The sequence below is a fragment of the Labrus bergylta genome, chromosome 1 (assembly GCF_963930695.1).
Source record: "Labrus bergylta chromosome 1, fLabBer1.1, whole genome shotgun sequence".
In the NCBI taxonomy this organism is placed as follows: domain Eukaryota; kingdom Metazoa; phylum Chordata; class Actinopteri; order Labriformes; family Labridae; genus Labrus; species Labrus bergylta.
In genome coordinates, this window is record NC_089195.1 from 6,825,275 (window position 1) to 6,847,889 (window position 22,615).

The following is a 22,615-nucleotide window of genomic DNA, read 5'->3' on the forward strand; positions in this document are numbered from 1 at the left end:
AATAAAACACAAATATAGTACCACTGCTCTCCACCAGCATGTAATATGTACAGTCTATGCTCCCCACACGTCCAAGGGGTTTGATTAACATCTTCTCATGTCAGATAATTGTTCTGTTGAATTCATTAGATGTAGCCTATTCAATTTTCATAAAGGAACATTTATTCTTTCTTTGCTGTACAGAGTTGGAGCAGTTCAATATTGGTCTTGTTCAACAAAAGTTGTCTTCCTGTCAATGGAAAGCTTTTGCTTAATTGTTTTTTTTTTTTTACAAATACAAATATATTGATATTGATATATTCTTATTGGACAAAACTTGCAGTTTACACCACCAAGGATCAGCCCACCAAGGCCACTGCACTGCACCCGACCCCCATGCCCATCCCACAGTGTGGCAGCTCCATGTTGTGTTTTTGGGTTGAACCCGACCGGGCCCCATGGAGGAAATCCGGGCCACCAGACACTCGCTGTCTCTGGCTCCAGAGAGATGCCCGGGTCTTCCACTTCTGGGCAAGGTGTCTTTGTTCCCCTTCTGCGTCTTCATGGAGGTTTGTAAATCGCTCTTTGTCTGAACCCTCAAGTTGTCTTGGGAGACCCTACCAGGGTGCCCCCGACGACACAGCTCCCAGGTTCATTGGGACACGCAAACCCCTCCACCACAATAGGGTGGCGATACATGGGGGCCTCCTGGTCGCCTCCCTCGGGAGGTCTTCTGGGCACGTCCAAGTGGGAGAAGATCCAGGGGTAGACCCAGAGCTTGCTGGAGGGATTAGGTTATAACTTCTGGCCTGGCAACACCTTGGGATCGCTCAGGGGCAACTTGCTTAGCCTGCTGCCACCACGACCCGGCTAAGCTGATATGCGAAAGATAATGAAGGAAAACAAGCAATTTGAAGGCAGAAGCATTTAAAGATGGGATTAACATCTCTTCTTTTTTCATCTTTCTTCATTTTTTTGTCATCTAAAAGTTAAGCAATTAGAAAAATATATTAACTTGTGCACAAAGATATTAACTTGTGCTCACAAGATTGTTTTATTATCTACTTCTATCTTCTTGTAAACTGTTGAACAATGAACTAAGTATTTCTAAGATAATTTAAAGAGAAATTTAGCTATTGGTCCACACTCCAACCATCTGGGACAATATTTGGCTTATCAAATACTACAACTAAAATAGCCTATGTGAATCACTTAAACCCTGTAATTATCAACCAAAAGGTACAGTCTTGTTCTCAGTTTGAACTTCAGTCATGCATGTCAAACCAGTTTCACCACCCTGTAGGTGAATGAATTAAAACCAAAGAGGTCCATGTGATCTTTCAAGTTAAGTTCAAACACATACTAATATATTTTATATTATTATTTTATATATTTTAAAATATATTTTCTTTACAGGGAGATTAAACAGGATTATTATAAGACTTTTACATATTAAAGTCTATATTTTCTATTACCAGTACATTTTCCCCCATGTTTTTAACAAGGAACTGGAGATATTTCTTTATCAAATGAATGACACACCCTAAGCTTTATTATGAAGAAAAATTACAGGAAGTTCATGAATCCTCCTATATATAACTGTATGCAGCTTGATGAAGCTCTTTAAAAACCCCACCCTGAAAAATGTGAGGTGTTCTGCCCAGACATCTCTCTCCCTCCATGCTGCACTGGTCAGGTGGTGTCGGCCTACTGAGGCAGGACTGCCCCCTCACCTCCTGGGACCACTGTGGACAGAAGACACCGCAAATCATCCTTTAAACAAACACCTTTTAAAAAACATGCTTGATTACTTTCATATTCAAAACTGAAGAGCTATTTTATAAGGCAAGCAATCAACATTCTAACAACTAAGTCTTCTTTGGGTACAACATTTTCCATACATTTAACCTTTTGCATCATTTCCATGAGTGTCTCTGCAGCATTGGTGTGCACTCCTGTCTTTTAACCTTGGATGGTTATATTTGTAGAATTTTAATGAAAAAATTCACTGTTGTTATTAACAACATATTTTACTCTCTATATGGGCAATAAAGAAATGGGACTTGGATGTTTTCATAGTATGGGAGACCATGGATTGGTTGTAACACAGTTTGCTTCAGCAGCTGTAACTCGCAGAATTTTTTATCTAGAGTTTACAAACTTTGGAACAAACAAAAAAACAAATGGAGCAAATTCAAACCTCTGCAAGAACATCATAGACCTCATAAATTGATGTCAAATACACAGTGTTCCTTTGTTACAACCTACCCCACTATCGGGATTCAGGATAGGTTGAAACACATGCTGGGTTGTGGTAAGTATAGAAAATTCCACACTATGCTATACTTTAAATACTTTTTTACATTTTAATCCCATATAATCCTGCATATGCACTTGTTAAATTTTCCAGATCTGGTTGTTCACACATGAACTTCACAGCATGAGACTATCATTGTCAAATGGGAGAGGGGACAGGGGTCTCCAAAGGCAAGACATGACGTAAAAAGAATGATGCAGAAGTGGCAGACAAAGCATCAGACTTCCCATATGATGCTATGATGATGCATGTAGTTCAACAGAATCACTGCATTCACAAACTGGGGAACAGAAAACATAATGCAGCAGTTCAATTACATTTACGTGGACTGCACCGGCCGTGTGCATACAATCTATGGTTGTACACGGATTTCAGGGAATAAATATCAGTAACCCTCCTACTCTGCTCGGGGCTAATTCTCCTGATTACGTCCTTCTCCGTTCACACATCAGGTCACCCAGACTTTCTGCAGAAAAAATACTAGGGTGCTGGCAGGAGAAAATATAGATAAAGACAGAGTGAAAAATTCAGCTGTTTGTGTTCACACATGAAGCTCCAATAAGTCTATAAGTCAAATGATTTTATCTGCAATAGTACGAAACAAAATAATGTCTCGGTCAAAAAATTAACTTTGCTACTTTGGAATAAATTTTTGGTAGAATCCTCATTCACCTTTCTAGCCCTGAAAACCCCCATGGGGGATATGAATTGAATGAATTGAAAAATATGAGTTTTATATGGACAATGTATAATTTCTGTGTTTTATGGTTACGCTGCAAGGTATTCAGACGGACTATATATCAGCGTTAGTGCTGTGACTGTTTGGCCCACTCCCACCAGCTCTAAGCTGGTTCAGATAATTATGGGGTTCACTAATTATTATAAACATTTCATACATTACTTTAGCCATATAGCTGCCCCCCTTTATGCTCTAACCTAACCCCATGTCAAGATTCAGTGGACTTGAAGCCGACACAGCCTTTAAGAAGCTCAAGGAGAGCTTCTCCTCAGCCCCCATCCTCACCCTACCTGACCCCTACTTTCAGTTTGTTTTGGAGTTGACCCCTTTGACTCTGGGATAGGGGCAGTTCTGTCTCAACGCTCCAAAGACAACAAGCTCCATCCCTGCGCCTTCCTCTCCACAAAGCTGTCCTGCCTAAATAAATGATGACGTGAGTGACAAAGAGCTTCTGGCTGTTAAGATGGCGTTGGAATAGTGGTGGCACTTGCTGGAAGTGTTTCCTAGTTTCAACAGACCACAAGAACCTTGAGCACATCAGATCAGCCAAAAGTCTGAATTTAGGCAAGCCAGGTGGGCCCTGTTCTAGCGCTAACTTTGTTTTCACCTAACGTCCAGGATCTAGAAATATTAAGCTTGATGCCCTCTCTCGTCTGTTTGACTCTAACCCTGCTCCTGAGTCTCCCTCTACTATCCTGCCATCCTCCAGCATTATCTAGGCTTACACTTGGGAGGTGGAGAGGAGGATAATTAATGCCAACCGGGACCTGCAGGCTGCCCCTGGTTGGCCCCAAACTGTTGTGCCTTTCAGTATCGGCTCTCCGGTCATCCACTGTGCCTACACTGCTCGCATGGCCTATCACCCTTGAGTTCGCCTAAGGCTGTTCATCGCTCAGCAAGACTTCTGGTGGATGGCTATGAAAGATTATGTAGCTGCCTACAGTGTATGTGCCTGATGCAAGTCCTCATGCCAGCCAGCCTCCAGTGTCCAGCTTCCACTACCTGTTCCCCAGCACCACTGGTCAGAGATCTCCCTGTACTTTATCACAGTGTTGCCCCCTCTAAAGGTAACACCAACAAAATGGTTCACTTCAGACCTCTGACCAAGTTTGGCCGAGGTCATGTTCTCTCACGTGTTGTGTCTCCAAGGATTCCCCAGAGATTTGGAGTCTGACTGGGCCCCAGTTTGTCTCCACATTTTGGAAGGAGTTCTGCACATTGCTGGGGGTCAGTCTGTCATGCATCAGAAAAACATTTAATTTATAAGATTAAAAAAATATAACTGACTATAACCTCACTATAGCTAATCACGATTGAAGTATTTATGATTTAGTTATGATCATTAATCAACAGCAATACAAACTGACTTTGACCAATCAATCCCTCTAGGTTCTTTGAGTAGTTGCCCCAAAGCTTTCAGCTTTATCACATCATCCATATTTATGTTTTACTTTGTATGAAATGTTATGATGTTAAAATATATATTTTTTTTACTGATGTATGAATGTACTGTGGTATTTTGTTGTATCAGAGCACTGTGAATATCCTTTTAGAACATATGAATATTAACGTTATCAATCAACGAATCACATTTTATTGGTATGGCACTTTTCATACAACAATGTAGCAGGAAGGAAGGAATATTATAGACTGACTGCAGCCTATAGAAACCGAATTTTAGCCGAAAGTTAAAAAGATTGAGTTTTTTTTTTTTTTTTTGGAAACTGCTCATTTATTTGCTTTGTTCCATATTGATTACATCATTGTTTGCGGATGGATTTTACTCAGACTGCAGCTCTTTAACGAACACATCACTCATGTATAGCCATTGTCTGCTCCTCATAGTTTTGTGTTTTTATCTCTCTGGAATAAATACTTTTGCTCAACATATTATTCTGGAAGCACAAACAGCTGCTGAGCACTGCACTTTCCCTCTACAGCATAACAATAGCAGCTCTGAATTGTCCTCGATGAGCAGCCAATGAGCTTGAAGCAGCAGCAGTGGCTCAGAGTCTAGCAGCACCTGGTCCCTGCCAGTTTCCAGCTGGACTCCCGTGGCTGCTGGAGAATTTTCTAATCCATCACCATTGTACCAATTGTCTATAAAAATTAATGTGCGTGTGAAGCGTTGCTTTCACATGAGAGCAACAAATCAAATTTTATGAAAGAGTGCAAACAAAAGAATGAATGACTCTGAAGATTTTAAGGTAACAACTTATCATCTAACCTTTCTAATTTGTTCCAGTTCCTGCTTTTAATATATATCTTTATTTTCTTTGTTGACCTGTTTGCTTCTTGATTTCTTGCAGTCTTTTATGAATATTAACATGACCATATCTTACCATACTTGTGATAGACTTATTGTGTGTTTTCCAGGAGGGGGTTCCTAGCAGGAGCAAAGACCAAATAGATGGCACAGGAATGAGTCTGAACAACAAAAAAGGAGTAAGGGTGACAGGGAAATATGCTCCTCCTGTGGACTGGAGCAGTAGAGCAGGAGGTCCATGTATCATCCACTCCCCACCCAGCACCGCTTTACCTCCAGACACCCCAACTGTGATCTCCATCGGCCACCTTCCTCACAAGCCATCAGAGAGGGTGGATGATCTAAGGATGGATGTACCTAAAGTTACAGAGGATTGGACCACAGAGACGGCATCTAAAAACAGGGTGTCTTATGGCGAGACTGGCCGAGTCCCTCGTCAGACCATGGAGGAGCTGAAGACCATCCTGAGGGAGAGTCCTCTGCTCAGCATCCGAGGTAGAGAAAATGGGATGCCTGGCAGTCCATACACGTACCTCCATGGTGGAAGACCCAATGGACGCAAGGATGATGGAAACCCCAACAGGGCGTTTAGCACCTTCAAACCCAACTATGAAGCTTCCGGAAAAGGGGGGCAAAGGTCCAGTGATAGCACATCTATTCTGCAACCTCCCAACATGGATTCATCCAGCTCGTTCAGGTTTGAGGCCAACACAAATAGACAGCCACGAGATACAACAAACACATATGCAACCAGCAGCTCCTGGGGAGAGAGTGGAGCTTCTCACACAGGTTAGTAAAGCTTTGGTTTGATCACAACATTTTACTTGATATAATTAATTAAATGCTTGAGTTCTTTAAGGACAAATCACTGGAAGATTTTGGGGTACAAGACTCTATCACTTAAGTCCTGCCTCTATCTTTCTTGTTTAAAAAATGTGGCTTCATTGTCAAACTTTCAATCAATGTTCTAAATGGATTTTGACTAAATGTTTGACTTAATGGACTTTAAAATTTAGCTGTTTTAATTTGTGATAATCTCTGAAAGGATTGGTTGGTATTAACTTGGCGTTGATATCCAGGAGAAGGATCTACAACTCTTTTCTATTATTTGTTTTAACGACAATGGGTTGCTTCCTGTTTGGAGTTTTTCAATGGGTTGTGTCTGCTCACAGTTTTGATATTTGAAGTAGATCTTAAGTTATTTGGAAGGTTAAAAATCTATAAGAAAAAATCTGGGCCATAATCTTTTTAACAATTTCAATACATACATTTGTATCTAATTATGACCGGGTTTTTTTTTTTTTTGAGGCAAGTAATTTACAGTTGAAAAACCTTGTGTCGGTGCTCTCTCAACATAGTTTTTCTCAGTAGCCTACCTTACACCAAGTTTGGCATTTCTGTAATGCCATTTCACCTACATGTACACATATGTGAGGATTATTTCAGTCCAGCTTTACTCAGTGTTAACTTGAAATCAAAAAGAACTTGTGTGGAATATAACTGTGGTGTGTATAAAATGGTTTTGTATTCAATGGGGCTTTATTTTGAAATATGCTGCAGGGAAACCTGGGTTTAGGTTTTGTTCATTTTTTCGTAAATGGAACACTTTCTCCACTTGGCCATATTACTTGTGCATTGTGCACACTCCTGAAAAGGTCTGGTCATCTTGTTTCTGAAAATGTCCAGATAGTTTTCTGATCTGAGGCAATTTATATTGGCAATTCAAGGTGGGACTTTTACACCCCTGTTATGTCCCATTATCAGTGTTAATGTCGTATGAGGTGTATTGATGGGGCAAAGTAATTCCGTTGTTGAGCTGGCATCAAAAATTTGGTGATGTAGGGTTGACAAATTGTCAATAGTTCAAATAATCCTGATAAACTTTAAAAGTAGCTAAAATATCTTAGTTTAGAAATTGTAAAATTGTCCATCACATAATATGATTGTCCCATTTCACAGATAAGTATTTAAAGCCCTTTTAGCTCTACTTGAGCGGGCTACACCCCAGTTTAAGTATGGCATTATGGATTGAATGTGCAATTGGGACTGGGCTTTAGTGTTTTAAGTCGTTCATTATTTCCCTCTCTTTCCAACAGATAACGAAAACGAGACTGTTGAGATCTTTGGGAATCAGAGTTTCATTTCAGCCATGGAGCAGATCAAGCAGCAGATTGCAAGAGAAAATATCAACTTCGTCAGGTTCGAGGCCACCGACCTCCACGGGGTGTCCAGGTCCAAGACAGTACCTGTCCGCTTCTTCCATGTAATCACTCTTTATATCTATCTATCTATCTATCTATCTATCTATCTATCTATCTATCTATCTATGCTCCAAACCATGAATGTGTAGATCGCTACCAATATTTCTGAAACAATTACTCCAACTGAACTGTAGCTGATGGTTACATTATGTTTCAAGAAATAAATAACACTACAAAACACCCTTTAAACACACAATGGTTATATTTGCCTATCTGTTTATGGATGATGAGAAAATATGATGTAATTTGATAATGTCCTACATTTAATGTAAGTTTTTGAACTTTGCATTAAGCAGGAATAACTGATTCCGCCCACACTCTAGCTATTCTAGGCTAAGGAAATCTCCATTATTTCCCAGTTTTTAAGACATAACTGTAATATCTCATCTAAATAAAATGTTGCATCCACAGGAGAAAGCAGTTTATGGGATACCAATGCCAAGAAGTTACTTGGAGCTGACCCTTAGCCCTAAGAGCAATGAAGTGGACCATGCAAACGCTGCAAACTTCAGCAGTGATGTCCTCCTGATCCCTGATTTAGCAACCTTCAGGGTCTTACCCTGGGCAGAGCAAACAGCCCGAGTCATCTGCGACCCCTGCACAGTGACAGGAAGCCCTCTTCGCACTTCCCCTCGCCTCATTGCTAAGCAGCTCCTTGGTCAGCTACAAAGCATGGGATTCTCACTGCACTCATCCTTTACATATGAATGCTGCGTCCTTGGGGCGCCGGATCGGATTGGACCAAAGACTCTCATGTTCCCAGCCACCACCCTTCTTAGCAACCATGACTTGCCGTTCTTCCAGCAGCTGGTGGACAGCATGTACTGCATGGGAGCAGACATAGACAGCATTGCCTCTGCAAGTGGTCCAGGCCAGATGGAGATCAACCTTAGGCCAGAGTTTGGGATTGCGGCTGCAGATAGCGCCTTCACCTTCCGCACTGGCATCAAAGAAATGGCTCGTAAACACAGTTACATTGCTAGCTTCTTTACTGATGATGGCCTGTACAATGCCGGCGTAATGTCTCACAGCTTGTGGGATGCCAACGGGCGACGCAGCCTCTTCCAGAGTGGGGAAAAAGCGGGCGAGCTGTCTGAGATTGGCAGAAAATGGCTGGCTGGGCTCCTCACCCACTCTGCTGCCCTGAGCTGCCTGATGTCACCTGGCCTGGGTTGCCGGAGCCACATTGCCAAGGCCATGAAAGACCCCAAACGCGTGCTGTGTGCAACATGCGGATGCAATGACAACAGCAGCTCCTTCAACATCAAGTGTCATGGCGGAAGGGAGACGCACATTGACAACAAGCTGGGCTCAGCCATGGCCAACCCTTACATTGTGCTGGCTGCTACTGTCGCCGCTGGACTGGACGGAATCAGACGAAACTTGTACGTGGACAGCAGTCCAAACAAAGCCCCCAGTCAGCAGAGGGAGTTCGCCATTCCCGTAAAGCTTGATGATGCTCTAGAGGCATTGGGGGACGATCATGTTATCCGCAGCGCACTTGGAGAGCCGTTTGTTCAGTATTTTATTGCCATGAAAAAGTTTGAGATTGAGACACAAGAACTAGATGATGAGAGGAACAAGTGCCTCGAGTATTTCATTTAGAAGTTTTCTCTTTTTGCATCACGAGAAACACGCCTCCTCCTGCCCAACACATTAAATCATGATAAGAGACAGCTTCATAAAAAACGTTTTATTTTATACATCATGTTGATCTTATTATTATTATACAAATTGTAGATATTTTCAATTATTTCAAATAAAGAAATTAGTACACCCTGAATGTGCAAAGCAGTGAGATGCAATTTTCTTGTGTTTATGTATATTTCTTTCATTTCTTTCAAGAACAAACAGTAGCTGTTGTTAATGGTTATCAATTATTTATTAATGTAATAAAAAGAGGTTGACTTAGGCACTGAGCAAGATTGACCAAGAAGAAAATAAAATCCAAATAATAATCAATCATGTGGCTCTCTTAAGTAAAGGAAAAAAGTTTCCGACCCTTTAACTTCTTTTTCTGACGTGTAGTAAATTTTACAACCTCTTGGGGCCGCTAGTGTCACTTCTGACATATTATCTTGCAGTCCAAAATACATCTTACCTATCTTCTCTGACTTCTCATCTGTACCTTTCTTCTCTTCACAAAAAAAGGTAAAGGTGTTAATATCAAGACATGTGTGTTCTATGAAAAGAAGTTGGTTCATTTAATAAGAGTTGTTTTGACAATGAATGCTTATTTTAACAGTATACATTCAAAAAGTGAACATTGTAGTTTTTTTACATTCACTTTTCCAACAATATATGGTTGCAAATATAGACTCAGTTGCAGCTTATATTTATTGGTAACTTTTGATAATTAACAGGCTTTACTGTGATTATTTTGAGAATGGACTAAGTCTTCAATGGTTTGGCTGTCTATGCTGTAAACTTAGTAATAATAAATGTTTCCCATTAGTTCAACAAATTTTGCCTCAAACATGACTGTCTTCAACAAGTCAAGACGCTATAGGAAACATACCTAACAATACATTAAAATAAAAGATAATGAAATAATAAAAGCTCTGTACAGATTAAAAAAGAAAAAAATCATTAGAGAATGATTTATTTTATCTTTCTTTTTACTTACAAGCGTTTCTTGAATTTCTTAAAAAATCTTTCATTTAAGACAAAAATCAACAATCCATCTGTCAATGCATGAGCCCATTAGTTCCTAGTTAAGGTACACATTTTTAAAAGCAGGTCGGTTTAAATTTTCTAAAGGGCCAGGTATTTTCCAAATGCAGGTCACGGCCTATGTGTTTGGCAACTTAAAGAAACAGTGCATTCGTTGGGGACTATTTTCAGTGGGTATAAATCCACTTAGCAGGTGGTGACAATGGAGCTATATGGAATAGAGGAACATTATGGATGATTAATGAAAACAGATTACAAACAGATATGCTGGTAGGTTTCATGTACTGTTGGTTTTAGTCTTTCTATTGGATTTTGATGAGTGGACTAAATACAACTTTAACCTAATTCCAAAAAGAACAAACACATGTAAGTTATGCAAACATGTATTTTTGCCAACCATAATTATAATAAAACGAACTATGTTTTCATTCATATCTGCAAGTGCTCTTTGCAACGTAGACTCTGCTTCAAATGTACAATATGTAAGATTTGATTAGAATTCTACACTAAAATATCTGAATTAGTTAAAAAAGGACTAAACCTATGTTATATATTTTTGTTGTGCATTTACATTAGCTCAAATATTTTCAAAATCTATCAAATCCAGATAAATCCATAATTTTACAGTTGTAACGGGACGCCTGTTGTTGTGGCGGCCGCCATGACAGACATGACAGTTTATCATTGCTGTGGAAACACTGGATGTTACTTCAACTGTTACTAAAAGCTGCTGTACTGTTGCTGTATCTGTTGCTGTGATACATTTTTAAAATACAAATTATACTTGGATACATCATCGGTAAACATATTCTCTTCCTAGCGGAGTAGCCTTGACAACATCTTTTGTTATTGTTTTGATTGAGAGACCCCTGGCGGCTGAATTTACATAGTGCCTGTTTAACTTCATTCAACGTGACTTACTGGTATTTTTACATCAAAACGTTGTGTTTTGGCATTACTGATGAATGTCATCCCAAATAAAAAAGCCCCAATATTAAACCAATCAAAAGAAGTACTACATATTAAAATTGACTTAATTCTTGATCTCAGTGACGATTGTTTCTTCTTGCAACTCTACTTGTTCTTGTTTATCAGATTTCCGACTCGCTGCATGAATTTTCCCAGTTTGTTTTCAGAACCACTTTGTGTCTGATCCCCTGATAAGTTAGAGTCAGGTCTGTTCATGGAGGAGCCTTTGTCTTTCTCTGAGGAGTGCATGGATTTATCCCGAGGAATACTTTCAGTGCTGAGCAAATATTCAAATCGACTGTAGACTTTCTCTCTCCGATAGACAGTCGCTCCCTCCTTGTCCGGAGTGCTACTCCTGCCATGGTCCTGATCTGCTGCATGGCTTGTCTTTCTCTTGCTTGAACGGTGAGGAGATAACCTCGGAAATGGAGATTTAGGCTTCTCCACTTCACCACTGTCGGAGCTCTGAGACCTTAAGGTGCTTGGCGATTGACCCTTCTTTGTAGATTTCTCTTCTGAAGATGCCTGCAAATGGTCAGATCTAACTGACTGGTTCGACCCTGAGGTATTCTGTGATCTCAATGACGCCTTTCTTTGGAGTGATTTCTCCTCTTTTTTGGAGACTTTCTTATCGTCTGGTGTAAGCAGTGATTGTACTTTCTTTCTCAAGGAATTCTTCCTATGAAGGCTGTGTTCCTCGTGTTTTGTTTGAGTTGTGGGACTACTCTTACGAAGGCTGTGTTCCTCGTGTTTTGTTTGAGTTGTGGGACTACTCTTACCGTCTATTGTAAGCTGAGATCCTGAAGAAGTGCTTGAGTTCTTTGCCTCACTGGATATTGATTTGTTTGCTTCTTTAGGAGTAACTGATTCTGAGCTTTTTCGCACCTTACCTATAGAACCAAGACTTCCTCCAGGCAGATCTTGATGCTGTGGATCTGAAGGTAAGCTTGATCTCATTGAGTTCTCCTTTGGAACAGCTTTGTCCTCAATGGGAATCTCCTCATTTCCTTCTTTGAATGCAGAGTCTGAACTGTTGACATGGGAATTCGAACCCTCTTTCTCTTCAGGGATTTCAGTCAAAGACTCCATAGCTCTTGGGTGCTGGAGGCTGAGACCACTAGGCTGCAAATGAGAAAGCTTAAGAGATGGATCATTTTGTTTCACCTCTATATTTGCAGCCGAGGTTGTCCTTGAAAGAGGCTCACGCCAATCATATGTCTGCATTGTCCTTCGATCTGTAACCATTTTGACATCATTGTGAGAGGCAGAGCGGTGGCCATCAGTGAGAATTTGCTCCCTTTTGTCGCCTTCTGTCTTTGGCTCACTGTCTTTGTGGTTGGGTGGTTCAAGGCTCCAACCGTTTTGTGGATTTGGCTCTAATTCTGACATACTCTGCCTCATGTCCAGACCTCTTAACGAAGTCATCAGTTTAGGCCTGTCCAGAGTCGGATACATAGACCTCAATGACTCTTGACTCTGCCTGAGATTGGTGTATTCCTGCAAGCTAAGTCTTTTATTTCTCATTTCCTCCATCCTGGACTTGATGTCCCTGGACCTGCTGTGAATCATTTGTGACTGATAATCATTCAAGCCTGTATGACTGCTATATGGAGATGTCATTGGGGATATTGCATCACATGATGCATCTAGCGGCATATCACTGTTGTTGAGGTATGTGTCCATCTTCCACCTGTTGAGGGATGTTTCAGAGTTGAATGGTAGCAGATTCTGGTCTGCTCCATAATGAGTCCGGTGCCTAAGATGCTGCTGAGACAGCCTGTTAGTTAGCAGCGGGTCACCACCCACCCTCAGATTAGATCCAGTCCTCTCTGTAGCAAGAGGGACTCCAAAGTCTTTGGTCCCCATCCTCAGCCGAGTCATGGAGTGTAGATTCTGAAGTTCTCCTCCATAACTGTGTCCTCGTACCAGATTCCCCATTTCAGCACAATGAGATTGATGCAGTCTGTCCTGCATGCTCAGTCCCCTGGTCAGCATGGCGGCATTGTTAAACCTGTCATCCTGAGCACCTCTCATACCGTGCATCACTCTGGATCTCATGTGAATCTGGTTGACGGACAGTTGACTGCAGTTTGAACTTTTCATTGCCACAATATCTCTCAGGTACTGGATGGATAACTTGTTGCTGGACTCCGCTACAGGAACTGTGGAGCGAGCGTAAAGCCTTCGAAACTCCTCGTCATAAGTACAAACCAGCTGACCTGTGACAACCATGACCATGCTAAGGTTGATCTTCTCAAATGTCCATGTGTAGCTGAAAAATAAATTAAAAGAAGTACATTCAGATAGGATGATTATTATTATTATTATTATTATTATGATGGATAGATTTTTAGAGTAACAAATAAAATTAAGCAAATCTTATATGTCTAAAATCTTTTGAGACTTTATCTGGATTAGGGCCTCTGATTTCTGATCTGATTTACACTGCTCTAGGTCCCTTCATCTTTCTTAAGCTTCTCAGCCATATCGCACTTAGGTACAGTTGTCCTCTGACTTTACCCATTAACCCTTTCTACCTTTGTCTTATTCCCTTTCAGTTCGAATATACCAGCCCCTTTGCCATGGTTAGTTGCCAAATTGTCAATGTGGCTTTGTGCCTTTGATTTCCAGTAAACTGACCTCAACTTGAATCTGTACCCACATATTAATTTCCCTTTTTTATGGCTCTGGCCCTGACCTTTGGATTTTATTTTGCATTTGCGAACTTTCTCATATAGCCTACTGTATATCTATCTATATACAGTATATATACATATATATACATATATATATATATATATATATATACTGCACATATATTTGAACAGTTCCTGTGTCCTAGTTATCCGCATTTGGGTTCTTTTCCTCGTTGTCTTGATCGTTTAATTGCTCAGAACTAAACAAGTACCTGATCAGGCCAGAAAGGTGGACTTGGAAACAAAGGTACAATTAGCTTCTATTAAAATTGTACCAAACCGCATTCACCGCATTCACCGCATTCACCACATTCACACCTTGGATTTGCCCCTGGCTGATATTTCATTATGGTGCTTCCCTTTAGATGTGGTTTGGCTTATATTACCATATTTTGATGACATTATGTTCTGCATGCAAGCATTCTCTTGACTTGTTTATTTTTTTTTATCTCATTGCCCTTATGTTTAAGCAGTATAATGTTTTGTTTGAAATCACTTTACTTTTTCAAATTGCATAGTTGTCTGTATTTGGGTCCCTTTACCAGCTTTATAAATCATAGGCCTGTCTATCATATCCAGTATATCTTGATACTGATTGTACATGAATGACAGGTGTCATTTGGGTTCAGTATGACAACAGTTTCCTGCATGTTGGATTTTCTTCTGTTTACTATTTTTAACTATTGAAACATTCCAGGACAAGAAATAAAAGTCACCATTCATTTAAAAAAAATCTTCCTCAAATCTTGGCTCGTTTTAGTTTAATTGTTGGGTGAAAGGTGTGATTGGGAAAAGGTAAAACTGACTCACCTGAACGTTCCATACACCACTGTTCTACAGTCCACTAGCAAAAACTTTTGCTCCAAACCTCCATGGAACTTCACTCCAGACTGACACTGATACTGCTGCCCCTGAACCGTTCGAACACGAATGTTCTGATGGAGAAACCATAAAAAGGATTCACAAAGTTAAAGCTAGAAAAAGAAGCCAATGAAAGGGGAGGGGGAAGTAATGTCTTTGAATTGTGTTGATATTCCCATTCAAAACAGTAAATGTATATCAATCAAACAAGAAAAACCCTATTTTTTGACCATTGGGGCCACTGCCATTTTTACTTATTTTTTCATTTGTCCCTGTTTGTAAATTTCCAGACCGCTTGTCTTTGTTACTGCAGGACAGAACATTTACCTTTAACAGTAAGCAACATTAGGAAAGGGAAGTAGGGATTTAAGACAGTATAACTAGTGTTTTCTATTTCCATGATAATAGAAGCTTCAATGCACACAAATGTGCTTACCCTTTGTGATACCCAACAAGATCAAACCTGTATATCTCTATTTCTGGGGCATGTTTTTTGATGTGGCTACTGGCTAAGCAATTCAAACAGACATCACACAGCCGTCACAGTGTGCTCCGACTACTTGTTGTTTGAGCTGACAAAACGTCGTCCTGATGCTGTTCAACAGGAAAATCCAGACACGCCAACAGGTCTGGCCTACGGCTGCAGCAGCTGCCTCATATCATTGTAATGACAGGTAGAAACTCAGCAGGGGAATGCTGATAAATGACAGCGAGCTCAAGAGGGTGTGGAGCAAATGTCAGGCTTAATCCACTAAATGCTTCTGCCAATAGAAGAAAGGTCATGCCACAGGCAAAACATCCTCAGGCAGAATACAAACTACAAAAATGACCCCCCCCCCCAAAAAAAAAAAAAAAATGTCAGAAACCATCTTTTTTATGCACAAATTAAAATGAACAAGAGGAAAGATGTAGTCATAAGTTGACATAAATATTTCTCAGTCTGTTCACACTTTGATGACTCGGATAATGTAATGAACAAGGAGTGTAGTCAGCCACATTGTACATTTGACATGTATGTATTTAAGAGCCAAATTAACATTGAGAGATGACGTGTTCACTTCAAATTTCCATTACATGTAGTGCTTTCGTAAAAAACACATGTACATCCATATGAAAAAACATGAATTTGCATTGTTTACACTTTTTTACTATCTAGCAGTCTGTTTCTTTTCCCTGGTCTTTGTTGGTGCATTGCAGCACCTGTTGTGAAAATCATTGGTGGATTACCACACACAAAAGACAGATGTGTATGTCCTTAAAACAGACAAAAAGTCCTTTAAGTATAACTTTAAGAGGGAGGATTTGCTTATAACAGGGGTTGTTGGTGCACTTTACGGGAAGCCTAAGGTGTTTTAAGGCTTTTTAATCAATGTGTTATTAAATTATTATACTTACCTTGTGTCTGTTTGGTCCAACATAAACTTAAGATGCTGATTTGTTTTTACTTTTCTGGCGCATACTGTAACCAAGCATTACCAGGCTGCTTCAATAACAAAAATCAGTCAGGAAACCGATGGTTAATTTTTTCATAATCCAGAGAGGGTAGCGATGGGTGCAGACCAACATGCATCTATATGCTTACTAATCAGAGCAATAAAGATTTCTTGTAGAGGCTTGCTGGTAAGCTAGGTCGCTAGTTCATTAGCATAGCATGATTCAGTAACAGTATTTTGAATGTATTTGTAACAAACACTACTCCTTGGTTTAATTTGAGGCTTCTTGTCCTGTCATCCCAAATACAGGTATAGTTTAGACAAAAGTATGTAGCTTATTATTTTAAAGCTTCAAACCTTTGTGCTTTGTTTCTATTTGTCTTAAAGGGGACATATTATGAAAAATCTTGCAACACAGAGAAAAATGCTCCGTTTCAAATTTGCTCTCCTTGTGACATCACAGTGGGATTCTGGTAAAAAAAAAAACCCTCCCCTCCCCTCCCCTGGTATCTCCACCCTTGGACTCCACCCCCAGACTAGAGCAAAACTTTTGTGCAGGTCTGACATTTTTGTTCTTGCTAGAGAAGGAGTGATGTCTACTGACATACACATAGAGACACACACACAAAACGCAACGCTCTGAGAGAGCTGGTTTATACAGGGTCACAAACCTCCTCTAGTGCTTGATTCATGTTATATTTTGACTGAAACACAGCTTTCATTTAGACCACATGGGACTGTGGAGGTGGAAAATGAGTATAATATGTCCTCTTTAACACATGATCATTATGTTCTCAAATTAAAAAGAGAAAAGTAGTGTTCTGGTTTTCCGAACATTTGGTGATACAACCTTTTCACCCTACAATTTACAGATCTCATGTTTTAGGCTTTTTGTCAGAGAGTGTTCGCCTCACCTTGAAGTCCTGGAGGTTGATGCCCACTCTGAGGGACATGGTGAGGAAGCTCTTGAATTGTGAATCATCCAGAAGGATGTAGACTGCCACTCCCCTCAATGTGGCTGTGATTATCTCTTTGAATATATCCACGTCAGTGAAGACATCCATCGCTATGGCAATAACCTGGAGGCATATTCAACATTTACAAAGAATTTGAATACAATAAAAAAACAACATTTACTCAGCATCACCAAAGGATTTCTTGAGGATGTATGAGAATAAAGAGTAAGAACAGAAGCTGTTTAAATGGCATGTAACTGTATTCTACAAAGGTTCCTTAAAGTATCAGATCAAAGCATTGATAAACCAACAACTACCATATTCTTTGAGGAAGAATCCCTTTAAAATAAAATAGTTGCTAATATTCCAACATTGTGAATGGATGAATGAATACGTCTTGATTTATGGGGATCTTTCCATGCACAAAATATACAAATATCCCTGAAGTTTACCCTCTTTAATAGCTAGATTTAAAGTCACATTTTCTGGCCTGATAAAAAAATCAGATCAAGCACATCAGAGCATATTGTAATTGATGTAGGATCTGTAACTTGTGATCAAAGTGGCTCTCTTAGGTAATAAAGCTCGACTGCTATCATGCTTAGAGGCATTGAAGATTTATAGCTTTGATCTTAATAGTGATCAGTGGGAGTTTATATGTTCCAGGTACATTAATACAACAGGTTTTACAGTTGGTGAGTACATTGAACATTGCATATGAAACAGATATAGTTTGTGCAGTTCTTCAGTCATTTTTAGATCTGTAGAACAAACGTCCAGTTCCTACACATGTAGACACAGAAACACACCCTGCTGTAATTTGTGAATTATTAGTTACAGGAGACGGTAAATCCTGGAGCTGAACACGAAGAAGATTCAGGCTGAGACATGTTGGCTGTTTAATGTCATGATCTAACAGTGAAACACGACCTTCATGCTCTCCTTTCCACAGAACTAATTTAATACTCAGCAAACTTACTCTTTGTCTCTGTGAAGCTGAGCACAGTGTGTGTGTGTGTTTGTAGAGTAATATTTTGTTTTTATATAGTGTTGCATATTGATCATACTGTGGCCATATATATTCTTGTTCATTGAGTAACGAGTAACGGTTTGCCTCAGGTGCTCAGTTTTCTCAGAAAAGTAAAGTAGCTGAACAGTCGTGTGTGTTTCATTGTTCAAAGATCACCTTCTCTTAACGTTTACATTGTTTATGAATAAATGGCATCTGATATAATAATATAAGGAGGAATATATTCCTGCAAAATCCTGCTGTCTGAAAAAGATTTATAAAAATGTAATACTTGGCTTGTTTTTATTAATGAAGCATAAAACTGCTTTGTCAGCATTGTCTCTCTTTTTTTACTACAGCTGTTCTCCCAATCTTTTATTTTGTGCGAAGTTTGTCTCTCATCTTGTCACACATTGGCTATTGTCTGATGGCGTATATAGATAAATTTATGACTCCCAGCTGAGACTTCCTTTTCCATATGCTGCATTGTCCAATTAGCAGCTTGAGAAGAAACCATGTCTTCCGATCAAAATTGATGCAAAATTTGCCCCTCCAGATATATCTGCAAAATAAACCATTTCTTAATGTGATGATTGTGTTGCGAATACAACTTCTAAGCTATACAGTAGTCTCACTGTTGTTATTTTTAACTTAAGTTGTTTTATGCGTTTTATCAAACACTGTTCACTCACTTTCAGAAATGTGTCCATCAACATTAGACAAAGACAAACTCTTTCAACTTCCAAAGTTGTTTGATTTGTTTTGTTTTTTTCAGGTTTGACAGTTTTAAACCTAAACAGAATTATCAAAATAAGGGATTATCTTTTTATTCCCATGGATGAGCTACAGTGACACATTTGTGTCTGCTGATGGCTGCACATGTGCTCACATGAAGACTGAGTCAGAAGAAATGCATCTGTTCAACTTTTGTGATTTGTTTCTGCAAGTTTTACTTGAATGAAGCAGCCTCAATAACCACATCATCTACTTATTTTTCAAGAACTTTCTGGTCACTTAGTTGCAACAAGTTCCACAAAAACTCTTAACATTTGATTTCTCATCATGACAGACTTAACAAAATGTATTATTAAAACTAGAGACGAACTCGTTAATGTTAATAAGTAGTGCAAAGTGGAAAATTCTGCCGAAATGGTCTGAGACGTTCATGTAAGGGTTTAGGCACCTTCTACAAATTTCAAGAACAATTGAAAGCTTGAAAAATATAGAATTTTCCTGGTAAATGGACTTGAGCTTGTCAATTTACCATTTTACTTTTCTAGTCTTCTGACTACTGAAAGCGATTTCACACCAAAGGTCACACCAAAGGTCACACCTACACACCCACTCACACACTGATGGCAGTGGTTTCTATGTGAAAGTGACCATCGGAAGTACCTGGCTGCATTATGGCCCATTCATACACATTTATACGCTGCCGCCGAAGCAGCGGGAGCAACTTGGGGTTCAGAGTCTCAAGGACAAGTCGGACATGTAGCTGCAGGAGCTGGGGATCAAATCCCCGACGTTTCGGTTAGAAGATGACCGACTTTACCAACTGAAACACATCCGCCCATTCACAAATCAGCCTTTTAGCCAGAAGTTTACTGGGAGCCTGCAGGAAACTTTCCAGATAAAGTGGGGGTGAATGGATTATTCCATTTGCATTCACAACTGCAAATGGCCAAATTTCTGAAAAACTCTACATTATTTGAATCCTTTGCAACAGAAGTGAATTGAATTGAAACTTTCTGCAGCAAACAAAACTATGTCAAGCTAAAAATCCTGTCAAAAGGTTTTGTAGTCTGTCCCCTTAAAGGACAGAACCACTTGTAAACCAATTGTATGGTACTTACCGGTACTTCACCAGAATTGAGGGATTCAAAGTTCTGTGATTAACACCTTGAGGAGATTAATTAATAGTTTCCTGTAATAGATACTGACTGCATGAAACATTGTGTGCTTTGTGTGCAGAGAAATATGTGGAGTGATTTGTGTTTTCCTTTGTGCAAAGCAACGCCTATCATTGTGTGATTGATTGCTATTGTTCTTCAGTATTGAATTATGTGTGTGGCAAATACAGGGTGATGAGTCGTTGCACATGAATTGTCCAGACAGAGGTGTTTCATTCATGTTTATGTTCCTCACCTGCCTCGCCTCCTGGATCTGTTTGCGCACCACTTCTTTAATGCTCGGCGTATTGTCGCGGGGTGGGTGGAACAGCAGGCTGATGCTGGTGTCCACACCCTCCAATGACACCTCCGGCCAGCCCAGGTCCAGGTCGGGCACCTCATCATCTGACTCTGTTGGGAAGTATGTCGAGGTCCTGGTCTCACACCTGTCTGTGAGCCGTTTTTCTTGAGAGTCCTCCTCCTTGTCCTCAACGGCACAAAGTTCTCCATTTTGCAGTATAAATAAGATCTCCTCGTTTGACAGAAAGTGGCTGATCTGCTCTGCCCTGAGGAACTCCTCGTAGGCCTCTTTACCCCCGCAGATCAGTGCGTAAATTGCCAGCCGGTATGTCTCTTTGTAATGTGGCTGCACATAAACAGTACTGTCCTCTTCTTCGAGAGAAGACAGGCAGGACAGATTGGACATGATGTCAGACCTCTGCTTCACCTTTGGAGGGAAAAAGTTTGACTGTTAACTTAAATAAACACTAAAAAGAAGCACTTGTTTATACATGATAAGTGACAAAAACCTGTCCATCAGGTGTGATGCAGTGTTGGAGACAGGCGAGCTTCACTTTGAACAGCTTGTTGATACACAAAAATCAATCAATTATGTTTTAGTTGTAAAGCCCCAAATGACATAAAACAGTTATCTTATGACACCTTACACAAAGGTATGTCTCTGCCATTCTCTCTTTTTATTTTATTGACTGAGACACAATGATCCACCTTGAGCAACAATGGCAACAGTCAGAGGCGATGAAAAAAACTTTCCTGAAAAAGGCAGAAACTGCGAGCAGAACCAAACTCATTTGTGGACAGCCATCTGCCTTTGCAGTTAAGTAGAGTATTACATTTGATTTGACACTCTTAGGTCTAACTTGTAAAGTTCAAGTACTAAAATTACAAACACTTGTACAGCCTTTAGAGAAAATCCAAAGAGATTAGGTTGAATGTTTCCTTTGCTGTTTTAGTTGTTGTTAAATAAGACATTTTCAAGGTTTCCTGCAAAAATATGCAGCAGGGGCATTATACCCACATTAAGTAGATGCAGGGAAATAAAAAATCAGCAGCAAGAAAAAGAAGACAGGCCTTCACACTTTCTCATGCCACAAAAAGTCACAATGAATGATCAATTAATCTTTGTCAGTTTATCATTTAATGTGTTTTATTTGTGCGCAAAAAATGATCACCTGACAAAGACCATTTGATTGCACCGTTGTCATTATCAAACGTGGCAATATGTTGAGTTTTCTTCCTACTGCCAAACATATACTGGTGTGAAGCCCTGATTGGATTATTCTGTTTGGGACAGGTTAAAGTCTCAATAAGATAAGTCAATTAGTCAAAGGTCAAAGGTATTGATTTTTGCCCATAAGTAACACATGCTCAGAGGAGTTCTATATTTCTGGGGGAGTTTTCTGGCTGTAATTTAAGTGCAATTCCTCCACATGGACTTTTGGTTTATGTAGGCAGGTGGCTTAACCAAAGCTCATATCCTTTGCACTTTCCAATGTGTGGTTATGTACTTTACTTTTTGTGTTATGTATGATTTTAAGACCACTATTTATAAGTAGGCAAGTCTTACTGGTTTGGGTTGGTGAACAGTCACTTTAAGCATGCTTTTTGTAATTTTGTAAATATATATTAGAACTCACATTTGTATTTATTTGATCTTTACAGTGCTTTGTTGTGCAGTACATCAAGTTCAGCTTTGTAGGAATGATACTATAAAATAATAAATGAAATGTATTGTACAAGACTGTGCTAGGTTCTAATTGGCTGTAGTTATTGAAACACAGATTTTTCTCTCAGGTAGTTGTTGTTCAACGTGTTAACAGTGTGCAGTCATTGGTGGGTGTAACAGCTGTGCTTTTTAAGGTAACTTCCCCAACACTTGTGATCCACCACAATCAACACTAAATGCTACAACACAAGTTTTGTCCTCTTTCACAAATAACAGTAAAAGATCTTAAACAGACTTACCTCATGACGTTTTCCTCTGAAAGCACAACAACAAAGTGGAGCCCTGCAGTCTGTCTCAGTAAACCAGCAGCACTAAGGTGTGGATTTGAAACTGCCCTGCCTGTGCAAACTAATACCTTGTCGTACCTGCCCTGTCGGCTCCACTTACAGTAACAAGCCCCGCCCACCTCAGCTCACAGGTGTTTCAGGCCAGGAGCAGGTTTTGTTTTTCCTGTTTGAGCCTGAGTTTAAATCAGCTGGGGAATACTTTTCTGCTTTAAATCTTTGCTGTCGTAGATTTCCAATCTTATTTGCCTCTTGTG

The 22,615-nt window shown here is 39.8% G+C and overlaps 2 protein-coding genes and 1 long non-coding RNA gene across 4 annotated transcripts; 1 reads left to right on the plus strand and 2 right to left on the minus strand.

The window, feature by feature from the left end:
- Window positions 1-7: 7 nt before the first annotated feature.
- LOC136178533 (uncharacterized) lies at window positions 8-5,713 on the minus strand. The gene is made up of 3 exons (XR_010665933.1): window positions 5,575-5,713; window positions 5,378-5,462; window positions 8-1,724 (listed from the first exon to the last, which is right to left on the minus strand). It is a non-coding gene; the product is annotated as an uncharacterized lncRNA (long non-coding RNA).
- Window positions 4,907-9,345, plus strand: lgsn (lengsin, lens protein with glutamine synthetase domain). Of its 2 annotated transcripts, none has more exons than XM_029278399.2 (4): window positions 4,907-5,242; window positions 5,412-6,090; window positions 7,398-7,564; window positions 7,974-9,345. In XM_029278399.2, exons 1-4 carry the CDS (start codon window positions 5,219-5,221, stop codon window positions 9,165-9,167), a joined length of 2,064 nt encoding a protein of 687 aa, XP_029134232.2. In that variant the 5' UTR covers window positions 4,907-5,218; the 3' UTR covers window positions 9,168-9,345. The 2 variants fall into 2 exon arrangements, with proteins under 2 accessions (XP_029134232.2, XP_065808502.1); XM_065952430.1 differs by having other exon boundaries at window positions 4,910-5,242; window positions 5,392-6,090.
- LOC109988191 (protein FAM83B-like) lies at window positions 9,241-22,405 on the minus strand. The gene is made up of 5 exons (XM_065952409.1): window positions 22,314-22,405; window positions 20,305-20,775; window positions 17,109-17,273; window positions 14,711-14,835; window positions 9,241-13,476 (listed from the first exon to the last, which is right to left on the minus strand). Exons 2-5 carry the CDS (start codon window positions 20,752-20,754, stop codon window positions 11,310-11,312), a joined length of 2,907 nt encoding a protein of 968 aa, XP_065808481.1. The 5' UTR covers window positions 20,755-20,775; window positions 22,314-22,405; the 3' UTR covers window positions 9,241-11,309.
- Window positions 22,406-22,615: the final 210 nt, after the last annotated feature.